At 41.1% G+C, this 13,070-nt stretch overlaps 7 protein-coding genes across 7 annotated transcripts; 2 read left to right on the forward strand and 5 right to left on the reverse strand.

Moving 5' to 3' along the window:
* Positions 1 to 143: 143 nt before the first annotated feature.
* I206_106449 (uncharacterized protein) lies at positions 144 to 2,169 on the reverse strand (the record flags this gene model as incomplete). The annotated part of the gene is made up of 3 exons (XM_019158947.1): positions 144 to 1,447; positions 1,521 to 1,667; positions 1,731 to 2,169. 3 exons carry the CDS (start codon positions 2,167 to 2,169, stop codon positions 144 to 146), a joined length of 1,890 nt encoding a protein of 629 aa, XP_019008085.1.
* Positions 2,170 to 2,493: 324 nt separating this feature from the next.
* I206_106450 (uncharacterized protein) lies at positions 2,494 to 3,422 on the forward strand (the record flags this gene model as incomplete). The annotated part of the gene is made up of 4 exons (XM_019158948.1): positions 2,494 to 2,556; positions 2,672 to 2,747; positions 2,839 to 2,951; positions 3,018 to 3,422. The coding sequence occupies 4 exons, from the start codon at positions 2,494 to 2,496 to the stop codon at positions 3,420 to 3,422; spliced, it is 657 nt and encodes a 218-aa protein (XP_019008086.1).
* A 253-nt stretch (positions 3,423 to 3,675) lies between these two features.
* I206_106451 (uncharacterized protein) lies at positions 3,676 to 5,374 on the reverse strand (the record flags this gene model as incomplete). The annotated part of the gene is made up of 9 exons (XM_019158949.1): positions 3,676 to 3,854; positions 3,913 to 3,987; positions 4,090 to 4,165; positions 4,244 to 4,320; positions 4,379 to 4,403; positions 4,462 to 4,652; positions 4,769 to 4,869; positions 4,954 to 5,061; positions 5,157 to 5,374. 9 exons carry the CDS (start codon positions 5,372 to 5,374, stop codon positions 3,676 to 3,678), a joined length of 1,050 nt encoding a protein of 349 aa, XP_019008087.1.
* Positions 5,375 to 6,596: 1,222 nt separating this feature from the next.
* Positions 6,597 to 8,956, forward strand: I206_106452 (uncharacterized protein; the record flags this gene model as incomplete). Its single annotated transcript, XM_019158950.1, has 9 exons — positions 6,597 to 6,615; positions 6,723 to 6,895; positions 6,965 to 7,058; positions 7,152 to 7,472; positions 7,601 to 7,771; positions 7,836 to 7,960; positions 8,022 to 8,615; positions 8,703 to 8,816; positions 8,882 to 8,956. The coding sequence occupies 9 exons, from the start codon at positions 6,597 to 6,599 to the stop codon at positions 8,954 to 8,956; spliced, it is 1,686 nt and encodes a 561-aa protein (XP_019008088.1).
* Positions 8,957 to 9,877: 921 nt separating this feature from the next.
* Positions 9,878 to 10,342, reverse strand: I206_106453 (uncharacterized protein; the record flags this gene model as incomplete). Its single annotated transcript, XM_070203320.1, has 3 exons — positions 9,878 to 9,894; positions 9,947 to 10,060; positions 10,147 to 10,342. The coding sequence occupies 3 exons, from the start codon at positions 10,340 to 10,342 to the stop codon at positions 9,878 to 9,880; spliced, it is 327 nt and encodes a 108-aa protein (XP_070059421.1).
* Positions 10,343 to 11,302: 960 nt separating this feature from the next.
* On the reverse strand, positions 11,303 to 11,824 carry I206_106454 (uncharacterized protein; the record flags this gene model as incomplete). The annotated part of the gene is made up of 2 exons (XM_019158952.1): positions 11,303 to 11,394; positions 11,482 to 11,824. The coding sequence occupies 2 exons, from the start codon at positions 11,822 to 11,824 to the stop codon at positions 11,303 to 11,305; spliced, it is 435 nt and encodes a 144-aa protein (XP_019008090.1).
* A 526-nt stretch (positions 11,825 to 12,350) lies between these two features.
* Positions 12,351 to 12,985, reverse strand: I206_106455 (uncharacterized protein; the record flags this gene model as incomplete). Its single annotated transcript, XM_019158953.1, has 3 exons — positions 12,351 to 12,565; positions 12,639 to 12,678; positions 12,746 to 12,985. 3 exons carry the CDS (start codon positions 12,983 to 12,985, stop codon positions 12,351 to 12,353), a joined length of 495 nt encoding a protein of 164 aa, XP_019008091.1.
* Positions 12,986 to 13,070: the final 85 nt, after the last annotated feature.

Below are 13,070 nucleotides of genomic sequence, written 5' to 3' on the forward strand. Positions count from 1 at the left end.
ATAAGGTTTAACGCATAGATGGAAAGGGTAGACATCATTCATGTAATTCACGGCTTGTAAACATAACTTCAAACCATCACATACGATACATCATGCAGCTATAGTACGAAATCGAGATATTGTCTTGTTACATTGCTACATATTTACCAACCACCAAGACCCAGACCTAATTCATCGTCTCCTTCTCGATCACTTGTTGGACCTTCTTTTACTGCATCCGTATCATTCACAGTCGTCTTACCAAAGACTTCACGTAGATCGATACCACCTTTAACCTCGTCATTCTTTTTAAGCTTAGCTTTTAGTTTCTTCTTCTTCTTAGAATTCATCTCTACTTCTTGACCCTTTTCATTTATCTCAATCAATCCTACAACGGCATCACGATGTTTACCTGACTTATCTCTATCCCTAGATTTAAGTTCTTTCTCTCCACTCAGATCTGAAATCCTCTTTGAATCAGTGACATCATTTGACTGTACAATGATATCTTGAGTTTTCGAAGGTGGTGGTGAGGCTTTTCTATGTTTCTTATGATCCCGCTCTTCCTTGGATTTAGTTGTTGATCGATCTTTACTTGCGGAGGTAGAAGATGTAATTATAGTGTTAGGTGGTTGATCATTATGTTTTCTCTTTTTCGTTTTTTCTCCCTTTTCTTCTTGGTGTTTACGTTTTTTATTCGTCTTATCATCTTTTACCTTGACTTGTTGCTTCTCGGATTTCTTAGCATCAACATCGGCATCTTTCATATCCACATCTTCATCTTCCATTTTTTCCGCAGAATTTTTGTCAGAGGTATTTTCTTCTTTATTACCCCAAGTTCTCATTTTAACATTTTTTCCACTTTCATTAGTTCCAGAAGGTTTCATCTTTCTTTCCTTTTTTTCTCTTCTTCTTCTATCAATTTTAGATTCTTGTATTTCTCCTTTTCTCTTTCTCTCTACAACACGTTTAGCATCTATAATTTGTAAATTTGGTAAAATTTCATTATTTAATTGTAATAAATCTACATAATCTGGATTGGTAGTTGTTAAAGGATTAGAATGTATTGATAATGATCTTAATTGTTTCCATAAAATTCCATTCTTCTTGCTTTTCCCACTTATTTGTTGATTTGAATTTAAACCAAATATAGAAGAAAAGATATCAAAAGGTAATGAACAATTACCTAAATCTAAAACTTCTAATCCATCTCCATATTTTACATTATCTTCTGTACCTTTCCCAGCTAAATTTAAATTTCCTTTACCCCATGTTATAATGTGTTTCGGTAGATTTGTTAATTGAGGTAAATTGTTCATTTTTACATCTCGTAGAAGTGGTAAATTTGTAAGATCAGGTAAAGAATTGGAAGTAAGTTTGGGACAATGAGAGAAGGTGAGTTTAGATAGATGATACAATTCAGATAACGTATTAGGCAATGAAATGAGATTTGGGGAATGTGAGATAACTGTCCATAAACATGTTAGCGAGTGTAACTGGATCGACCAAAAAATGTTAGGGTTACAGTAGACGATACTCACTCAATGAGTTCAGATCTTTCCAGCCTGATACTACTTCCTCATCAAGCTCAGTCCAGTCGTTATTCATAGCTACAATAGCTTTTACTTTCGCTAATCTACCTAAGCTTTTAGGTAATGTTTTCAAGCCACATTCATTGATATTAAGGACTGCGAACACATTGCTCGAACGTCAATAGGGAGGGGACGATATCTCATATTTGAAAAATGTACCTGTTAATTCCTGCAAATCTCCTACTTCTTCCCACCCATGCTCGATTTTACACCCATTCAAACTCAACCAAGTCACTCCAGTACCTTTCAACCATCTAACATCCGTTACTCCACTTCCATTCAAATCTACTCGTCTTACACTGGCCAATATTTCTGGGGTAGGAGGTATTGAAAATGGGGATTGAGAATAAATTAAAGCTGCAGAAGTACGTATTGCTTTAGGAACATATAAGCTAGGATCTTTAGATTGAGAATCTCGATTAAATCGTTCTTTTCGTTTTGGTTTTGGTTTTTCTGATTCATCTTGACTAACTTGCGATTTTATATTTCGAGATTTTGAAAATGATGGACCTGCTTGGGGTTCCGTAGAAGGTGAAACCTGAGCTGGAATTGTAGGCTTAGAAGCTCTTTTCTTACTTCTCGCTGCACCTCTATCCATCGTGAATGCTATAACTCCTGATGTGAATTAAAATCAATTGATTGATTAGCTATTTTATTAAGTGAAATCATTTGAGATTCGTTAAAATACCTATTGTCAATTAAGCAGATCAACATTTCTAATCCAAAATATCTTGTCACGTGATTCGGACTTTTCTGGTTGTTCGCTGCGTTACAGAAGAGCGAAAAGCCAATTGCTCAATCCTCGACTATTCTTCAATCCACAATACATCTATTCCTCGCTATCTACTACCATACAGCTATAAGCAGGCTCAACTGACGGAGAAACTCGAAGCTAGAAAAGTTACAAAATTGGCCTTTCAACATGTACGCTTCAAGTTCTAGAGTTTTGGTTCAAACTAGTCTTCGGACATCAAGATCTTTTTCCGTAAGTATACGTTAAACATCTCATCGTTCGTGGGAATCGACAATACAGTTGCAAATGGGGTCGTCCGAAGCTATTCATGCAGGCTGGCTGATTTTGTTTCTGATTGATTGAATAGTCTTCAGTTCCATCAGCAGCACGACGTGAAACTTTTGTAGAGCTTTTACAGGATGTGCCAGGTTTAGGAAGAACGTGTAGGTGGTCTCTGTTTTGAAATGAGACCTTAGTGAAGGAATTTCGGATGGCTCATAATGCTCACACGTTTACCTGGCTCGTAACATATAGTCGATCGTCTGTTCGTAGCACCAGGTAGAGCGAGGAATGATCTAGTTCCAACTCGAAAAGCCAGATTTGTACCATTCAAAAATAACGGTCAAAGGCAAATATATCGAGCTACTGTAAGTCATATCATAATCACATTTCGTGAATCTATCGTCTCGCTAAAGTGGTACAATGATGAATAGGACGCAGATAGATCTTCGTCATCTTTATTAATAGAAGAACAATCATCTTCTACTGGAATACAACCTAATTCAAATCTAACAGAAGACTCAAATACTTCACAAGAATTACTTAATTCTTTACATTTATTACCAAATATATTGACGTTCAAAAGAAGAACAATTTCACCTGATTATCCAACTTTACATGGTTCTTTAACTTTATCTGATATTCAAAGTAAATTAGAAAATGAATTTGGATTGCCAAGTTCTGAAATTGAATTAAATTGGTTAAATAGAGAATCAGGTTCGAGAATAAAAGAATTAATTTCAACTCCTTTAAAAGTTAGTTTCAAGAAAGGTGGAAAAGAAAATACTGAAGTTTTGATAGAAGTGACAAGACTACAAGAGGGTGAAACAGAGGAGTAATAACATAACTAAATAACCAGGAAACGGATCTTATTCATAAATCGTTTCCTATTACCTAATAGGCTGGCTGCGTACGGAGCTATCCTCAAAGCGGGTTGCACATGCATAGCGATGATTATTGCATAATCTTTTATAAGCCTACATCTAGCTTGTCAAACCCCCAATTCACCTCCTACTCCCCATGTACTTCGTCTACTCCTATTCCTGACAACGCTTGGTCGTAGTATCGTGTAAGCCTGACAACGTGACTGCCCTACCTCCGCCATGCGACTTCCTCCTCACTTTCTCGCCTCTCATCATCCGTCTCCAACAATCTGACCCCATCTTGTCTCCGTCTACCTTCTTCAACATTGTCCAAATCATCTTCAGTCTCAGGATCAGGATCACATCGAGGAGCTAGAGGGAGATGACATTGTTTGTGAGATAATCGTGCTAAAATTACAATGGCCATCAGCGTATTGGGCGAAGATAACAAAGAGCGATCACTCACGATAATATGTCCTATAAGATACCCAAGCAATAGATAAACCAAGTATTGAACCGACCAAAACATCTTGCCAGTGGTCTGAAGCCCGTTACGATTAGCGTTCATTCGTCTGTGGCATCAAGAAGAAGGGCAATTGACAGAGCGGTGTTGTACGCTAAGTCTTATATGTATATTACTCACGTCTGTTATCCTCGGTTCGACTGATAGCTACCATCGTACCTCCCAATAAAGGAGAAAGGGCGAACCAAGCTCTAGTCTATTGCAAATAAGTATACGTTAGCTCGGTACGCTCATTCGTCATCAATAACAATTTAAGAGGATGGTGGAAACTCACTCGATGTCCTCTTACATCACCAAGATGCATTTTTCCAGCTAAGTAAAAGCTCAAAAACCCAAGACCAGCAAAAGATACTATGTTATTCCGATATTAGCTGTTGTTCAGAATAATAAAATCTTGATGATTACTCACAAGAACTATGCCCACTTGGGAAACTCTACGAATACGGAATATCAGCCAAGCACTACATAAGATATCCAAATAACCTTTCTCACCTTGAATCCATCATTCAGAATCAGAAGATTCGTGTTGGTGCATATATCAACCGTGCTTAGTCCAAAGACTGGATGATCGACTGATCCAGGAGCAGGAAGACATCTAGCAATTAAATCGGGTCTTGGTCTACCGACTGACATCTTGACTACTTGTGTTACCACGCCGGTCATAGTGTACGACATCACGAGACCTATAAGGAACAACGATACCTGATCAGTATGGCTATACTCGGTCAAACTCGAGATTTCACGCTTCTCGTATGCTTCCCCTCAGGATATTTCTTGAATGTATAAAAGATAAACTCACCCAACACCGAGTTGTGTACATCCCATCCATTTCTGGAAACGAACAAGCTGATAGGTACAAGGACGAGTAATGGTATGCCAACTGATATGAAAGCTAGGAGACTGCGCAAACGGTTCAAGCGTCAGCATTGTCTGTTGCACAATATTGACGATAATTCGGCGGAATGACGAGAAAAGGTAATTTACTAGGGAGGGACTCTCTCATGTACAGCAAATGAATGTTGTATTGTTATCTCGTTCAAAGAGAATTCTCTTTTGTGTCCTCCTGATCTATTTAAAATGGCTAATAGACCCCTACAAATCGGTTCAAATGATTTAATCAGCTTGTCATACTCTTTGTTAAATCAGTCTAGGTTGTTCTTCTGTTTCCTACGAAGATGAACACGTACCATAACAGCAAAGTGAATATCCAATCAGGTGCATAGCTAGCGATGACAGTCTTCAAACTGATTTTGACTCTACCATGCTCATCATCTTCCTTTTGCAAGCTTTTGAATCGCTTTACAGGTGATTCGTTGCGTGTATATAGAGGAACTTCAGGCGAAGCGTGTCTGCCGATTGGTGCAGCTGGGAAAAGAAATCGTACTGCGTCTACCAAATATGCCATGTTTGCTTGATCTGATTATTGTCTATGGTCTATGCTATATACAATTTGACAATCAAGTAATAATATATCTCATGTTTACAGTTCCAATTAAGCTATGTTGCCTTTGTGATTGGCGCTGATGGCACGATTGGTGTGACCTCATCACTTCCTTGGGAGTGATCGGTGGTCACCGCTTTAAAATTGTGCTGAGTGACATCCTTCGCGGGCTTTTGTCTGACAAGAGGCATTAACATTTTGGCTTCAAGCAAGGTCCGATGAAGGATATGTGACAATGAAGTCCAGCCATATATACTGGCGCCCAAAAACTGACCCCCGATAGATGACGATGTATCAGCTGTGAGGAAGAGAAAGCATATCTGAACCATGAACCAACACCCAACAACCTCTTCCCCGCCTGGCTGAGACGCCGGTAAATTGAGGAATTGGTGGTTCTTGCGATATTCGGAGGTATCATGCGTTAGATAATCATCACTCTTTATCGAGGTTCAGAGATAGGTTATCGATCCGGACATCATTATTGGGCGTGAGAGTAATAACTCCGTGAGGACCGACGAAGGTCAATATAACTCCGGTTCTCGGCTCCAAAAAACATGACATTCTGAATGCTGCGGCTAGAATGTCGCAAGGTGGCCAAGGATAACATAGGAGATGGGAAGGAAGGATTGCCTAAGCAGCAATATTTTGGATCGTGGTCATACATCCAGCCCAGTCCTCTGAGCATGTTGTCTTTCTATCGCCTTTCAAGATTGTAAGGCGTCAAACCCTTTCTTACTGACGAGAACACGTTATCAAGTTAAACGAAACTGGTATCGCGTTCGCTTACTAGATCTGGAACGCGATGATAGGGTTATAGGGCGGTTAAGGAAATCCGCTTAAGACTTTGATATATAACAAACTTTGCTTGATTGCTACCGTCGGCATTGATTGTGTTTTGCCTAAATCGGTAATTTCGATCACTCTTTCCAAAATCCTATATTAATCATTTCCCTAAATTACATTACTCGTATTTGACTTTTTTTTCCATTCAACACCATATCACCGCTTCATTGATTTCGAACTTTTATCATTTTATTTCGATTATTTCGAATCTTGAAAGACTTGGGACAAGATCTTTGATCTCATCTTTTTCGAATATTTCGATTCATTCCGAGTCGCAATCTTATCAACGCGCTTTATCTCTATCACTCGTCTTTTCTTCAAGGAGCAATAGAATATCGTAAAAATGGCTCTTCGTCAATTAGGTATGTCCGTTTGATATTCAGTCATTCATTACAATTCCTTGCATGTCGTTTGTCAGGTCCTCATAGCCATTAGCTTAGACTGACTGATGACTTTGCATGACATATAGTTCGGGCTCGACCCCTTCTTGCTCGACCTGCGATCGCTCCTAGATCAGCTTTCCTTGCTCCTCGATTATCCGCTTCGTTCACCTCCACCCCTAAGAGACTGGATGTTCCTCCTCAAGCCTACCAAATCCCTCCAAGTGAAGGTCCAATTCCTCCAAAGAATCAGAAACCAAAAGTAAGCACATCTTTATCGTTTTTCTTTTTGTTGAACTCAGCCGATCTTTACCGATTTCTCGGAATTTAGCCATCTTTCTCCGCTCGAGCCAGTAAATTCGCCAAAACTTTCGGACGTGTAACTCTAGTCGTCCTTCTTACAGCCACTGGAGCCTTCATCTATGGTGAGTATCGGCAGGCCTTCCTTCTGCAGTACTCAATGCAAAAATCGAATCAATCCAAACGGAACGAATGCTAAATAAATCGTGGTCAAATAGTTACTCAATCCCAGAATTCTCCTCCCGATCAACTCCCAGTCGACACTAAGAAACCCACTTTGGTAGTCTTGGGTTCAGGATGGGGTGCTACATCTTTCCTCAAATCCCTTGATACCGAAGAATTCAACGTCGTTGTTATCTCTCCCCGAAACTACTTCTTGTTCACCCCTTTACTTCCTTCCGTTACTGTCGGAACTCTTGAACCTAGATCCATTATCCAACCTACCAGATACATCACTCGACACAAAAAGAGAAAGGTAGATGTCTACGAAGCTGAAGCTCAAGAAGTTGATCCCGTGAAAAAGACCGTTACCTTCCAAGGTGAGCTTTATTTCCCTTCGGATTTGCCAGACTGAGCGAAATATAAAGTTCATATGGCTGGATGAGGATTTTGCAAGTCTATCTAGACTACAGATGAAAGCTGACATGAATCTTACTACTCTTCTCAGATCTCTCCGATGTTCGAGGTGCCGCTGGATCAGTCACTATCCCTTACGACTACCTTGTCTACGCCGTCGGTTGCGAGAACCAAACATTCGGTATCAAGGGTGTCAATGAACACGCGTGTTTCCTCAAAGAATTATCCGATGCCGATAAGATTAGAACTAAACTTTTAGATTGTGAGCTGTCCTTCACAGCATCATTAGAGCGGTCTAGCTGACTTCGAAACAACTCCGAAAATAGGTATCGAAACCGCCGCATTCAGAGATCAACCCCAAGACGAAGTTGACCGACTGATGCATATGGTCGTCGTTGGTGGTGGACCAACTGGTGTAGAGTACGCTGGTGAACTTCACGATTTCTTGATCGTAAGTCAAATCGCAATTGTTTTACCCTTGGCATTGCTAATTTGCTCAATCTCGCTACCAGGATGATCTCAAGAAGTGGTACCCAGAAGTCGCTGAGAGACTTCGAATCACCTTGATTGAAGCTCTCCCCAACGTATTACCTGCCTTTTCTAAACAACTTATCCAATACACCGAGTCTACGTTCGCGGAGAACAAGATCGACGTTTTGACCCGAACAATGGTCAAAGATGTCAAGGAATCAGCAGTCGTAGTTCAAGATGCCAACAAACAAATCAGGGAAATTCCTTATGGTCTTTTGGTATGGGCTACCGGTAACACTTCTAGAGAAATCACCAGAGACTTGATGAGCAAATTGTCCAGTGTCCAAACTCAACGAAGAGGTTTACTTGTAGATGACTACTTGAACTTATTGGGTGCTGAGGGAGTTTACGCTGTCGGAGATTGTACTGCCACATCATACGCCCCAACCGCCCAAGTAGCTTCTCAACAAGGTATCTACTTGGCCGGTATCTTCCAAAAACTTGGTCAAAAGGCTAAATTCGAGAGACAATTGAGCGAATTGAGAGCTACTGCCGCTGCTCCTGAAGAAATCGAAGCTACTGTAAAGAAGTTGAACAGAGCCGCTAAGCTTACACCTTTCCACTATTCCCACCAAGTGAGTGTAGCCGCATCAATGTGCAATATCAACATCTAGCGTTCCTTTTCGTAGTGAAGGTATGCCCGCTAATGTACGTCATCTTAGGGATCTCTCGCATACATTGGTTCCGAGAAAGCCATTGCCGACTTGCCATTATTCAACGGTAACGTCGCTTCAGGTGGTGGTGCCGCCATGTTGTTCTGGAGATCTGCTTACGTCGTATGTCATCTTCGAATACCCCTAACAATACCTGCTGGTCATAGCTAACCTCGCACTGTCCACAGTCTACTCTATACTCTGTCAGAAACAGAACTTTGGTATTGGCTGATTGGTTGAAGGTCAAGATCTTCGGTCGGTGAGAAACAACTCCCTATACTAATAGCTCTATTCCTTTCCCGAAACGGGATATGTCTGTCATCGCTGACAAGCCCTTCTCCCGCAGTGATGTCTCTCGAGAGTAAACATCTTTACCATCATCATCAACAGACCATATCGATTCCCTAAACATCTTCTCACCTCCCATTTTCAACCCACTATAAATCCTTAACCTTGCGCGAAAATCGAAAGGCGCCAAAAAAACTCAATATTGAATACTATACCTGCCTGCAACGTACGAGCAGCGGATAGGGTTTGTTCATTTCTCATTTGATCTGAAACCTGTCCGGTCTTTATGGATTTCAGTCTGCCCTTTCTTGGTATTCTGGTCTGTTTATTTTCGACGATCACATTTTATCATATTTTATTCTTATTTATCTTTCAACTTCTTGCTTGTGTGGTATTTTATTTTCTGTGCTGTGCGGTCCAAAATAGTCCAGCTACATATTTATGCCAGTATCATGATAATCAATCAAATTACGGATGCAAAACTATAGACAATAATTCAATAGTCTGCATCACCCAATTTTGGCGTGTGATCTCACAGGTAAATGATAGAGTCCTCTATACCATAATTCACACAGACATGTGGGCTGCAAGAAGCATCCATTTATCCGATACAATAAATGGTCAAATTGTAAAGCTGGAGCTCGTGTCAGATATTACAACTTGCTAGCGATCCTTTTGCCTCAGAGCAATCCACAATAATCAAGTTCGAAATCCGGAAGTATAAAGTCACAATTCGAAATGCATGAATTAAGGCTACTCATAATACGGTAGATACTTCAAAGAACGTAAAACTAATCAATGGATATTGCTATATGTAGCGGGTGAGCTGGAAGTTTGATCAGCAGACTGATCGATAAACCTTGAAATGGGGATCCCACGCGAGTTCAGGTCTCGTATCAACCAATCATACCAACTTTTGTATCGATCGAGTTCTGTGTTCAACCCATCAATTACCGTTGCCTGACTAGCAATTGTTGCATCCTTTTCATCAATTCTTCGGGTCAAAGTATCGATGCGATCATCACGCTCCTTTGACTCGGCCTTTTTAGTAGTTCTGTATTTCGCTGCCGATGCTCTATCTGGATTGCAGAAATGCAAGTCAATCATCTGGGTTCAACACAGTGCCTCTCATTGTAGTTAGAGGCGGATTGAAAGGTAAACCCACTTGACATTTTACGTCTTTCCTCTTTGTCTGCTCGCATCGAATCTGGCGAATCAGGTTCGGAAGGATTCATTGAGGGATTGTATCCCTGATCTGAGGAAGATACATCCTTTGAACCGGCTGTATAATGGGAGGGATCAGTCTCTTCATGTGAATATGTTGGCTTATTTGATAGATTGGTAGGAGTAAGACTTGACATCATGTAAGATTTTCAATAGATCTCCAAACGTTCAAGCTGGAATGGGTAATTTAAAGGGGATAAATCAGATTAGCATTTATTATGATATATATATATATATATATCTTTTCGTAAACTGGTCTTCCAACGTACGAATTCGCATTCCGCATTAGTAGGATAAAGGTTTGCAACACAAAGGGCCTTCCGACCAGAGGAATGACCTCAGTTGTGACGATTTGAAGCTTATGACTTCATGTCCGATTAAGACGGAATAAGCTACGAGTGACAAGTTGAAGACTTTTGAAAAGAGCACACATGCACCTTTCTCTGCCACACTACAAAGGGAAGGCTTAGTAAATACATGACTCACGCTAGCTGATGACGAGCTTTCTTACGAGAACAAATCCATCAGAACCTTTGTTCTACAATATCGGACTTGTTGTGTATCGTTGTACTACTTAGACGAGAGCGACTTTGTAGAGTAGTGGCGACTTTGCTCTGTTATTCTGGATCTTGCCCGAACTGGCAGAAAGCTCAGTGTGGCTTAGTCCTGAGCACAGTATCCCAAAGAAGTAGAAGCGACAAAGTATACAGAAAGCAAAGGACACGTCGGAACTCATGTGTGATACATATGTCATAGTATGAACGGGATTGAATCGTACTGAACATCAATTCTCTGCTTTGTACGGGAGCGAGAACATTACGGAATTATATCGAGGATCAAAACGAGAGCAGATACCTTGAAGAGACGCGGATTTGTTATGTGGTATTGCAAGGTTAAGCATCGTTTTTTTTCTGAAAACACTAAGTAAAGAGAGATCCTATTGGCTACTCTGAGTTGTTGATGAGGTCTTCCTCTCGTCATCGGATGGCTCATTGCATGATTCAATCGTAAGTTTGTTTGACTTGATTATTTCTTCTAGATCGAGGACCTTCTTCTCGAGGTCCTGTATTCTAACTGCCTGATTTTCTGTACAAGTTTCAAGCTTTTTCAACTTTTCCTTTTGCTTTTGCCTCCAGAGCGCTGAGTTTCGTGCAGCTGACGGGGAAATAAATAGCGATATCATCAGCATCTGTAGATCAATATTCTTCGATGTCATAGTGCAGATGATGCAAATGGCTCCATGACATGAGCTTTGAAAGAAGAGTATTGTGCTTACATTTCGAAGCACTCCTACACTGAGTCAATTTCGAGTCTTCACTTCTGGAAACAGCGGCAGTGTCCCGTTGAGAAACATTGGAGTCGCCTCGCCGTTGAGTTCCGCCACGAGGGGGCAAAGTCCACCCGCGAGATGTGGGACCAGAAGAGGCAGTTGGGGAGATCTTGTCGTCTCGAGGGGATTGTCGGTATGTGGTGTCTTCGTCTTGAGGAAGTTGTTCTTGTGTGGTATTCTCGTCGTGAGGAAGTTGTTGATATGTGGTGGTCCTACCTTCCGATGAAGTTGTTTGACGACAGGTATCATCCTCAGAGGCTCTCCGGTTGATGGGGGTAAAACTAGACATTTGTGATGACTATCAAAAGCTTGACTGAAACTACCCGGTGATCAGGATCCTATAGAATATGCAATTCATGAGCGCATATCAGCTCCTACTCGTTACATCCAGGAACTATATGTAGGTCTCGGTCGATTTGATTATGTATATGCCAATGAGACCAACCAAAGGAACGAGGAAAAAGGATCGGGGCGGGGAGCGACATATGACGGTTGTCTACTATTAGCGAGACTCAAAATGCGTCTATGACCCTTCATGATGTCTCTCGCATTCGTCTAGCGCAATAACATGAAAGGACTAAATTACACTAAGGAGTTCCTATGTAAGACCGTTCTATCTATCCTTGTTTTTTTTCTTCGCCACGCCGGCCCCGGTGAATTAAACAGCGACAGGTAGGTACAGGCGCATTCGAAAATTCAGTCAAGTCTGCGTCAGGTATTCGGAATCGATATAAGAACGCTGCATATGAGAAACATAATGATCGGGCTCTGACATTTTAGCTATAAAGTGAACCTTACGGTTCATCACAAGTTCTTCAGTACTGTCCTGATCGTTGGCTCAATTCTTCTGATTGAGAACTCAACCTTATGATCAGGTCTCGCAGAGTGGAGTTTTCAGATTCTAATCGACGGTTTTGCTCTGATAAGATCCTGTTATCTTCTGCAAGCTTTTCTAACGTGGACTCCAGTTCGCCAATCTGGCTCTTCTTTCGGTCTCTGTAACTTTTCGCTCGTTTCGCTGCCTCACGCTCTGTCGTTATCGAAATCAATCAGCCTATCATTCACCAGAGTCGATGCATTGAAAGATATATTCAGCTGCTTACTTGAGTTTATCACGGACTCCGTGGGGTCCTGTATCGACACCTAGCGAGAAAGGATGAGTAACAGAAATAAATGGCCAAGAATGGTCGTGGGAGGCAACTCAGCTCACTAATGAATATTCTCTTGATGCCGGTCCTCTAGTGCTAGATTGACTCGGGTCAGTCGAGCTACTGGTACTTGGGACAAGACATTGGGAATTTGCGGACGAAGGATCGAAATTTGAATCAACAGTGATTTTATCCGTAGCAGGCACTGTTGAAGGACTACAGTATGAATCCGGAATAGCATCTGCACCATACACAAACGCGATGAGGCCTGATTCTTGGAACTCTCTGACCCAATCAGTCATAGTGTTGAGAGAGGCTGCTTGAAACGAAATAAAGTTAGACTGGTGTATATGTTGGAAGAAGGAGGCTACATGCAAGCAAGTTGGT

This window comes from Kwoniella pini, chromosome 9 (assembly GCF_000512605.2).
Source record: "Kwoniella pini CBS 10737 chromosome 9, complete sequence".
NCBI classification, from domain to species: Eukaryota; Fungi; Basidiomycota; class Tremellomycetes; order Tremellales; family Cryptococcaceae; genus Kwoniella; species Kwoniella pini.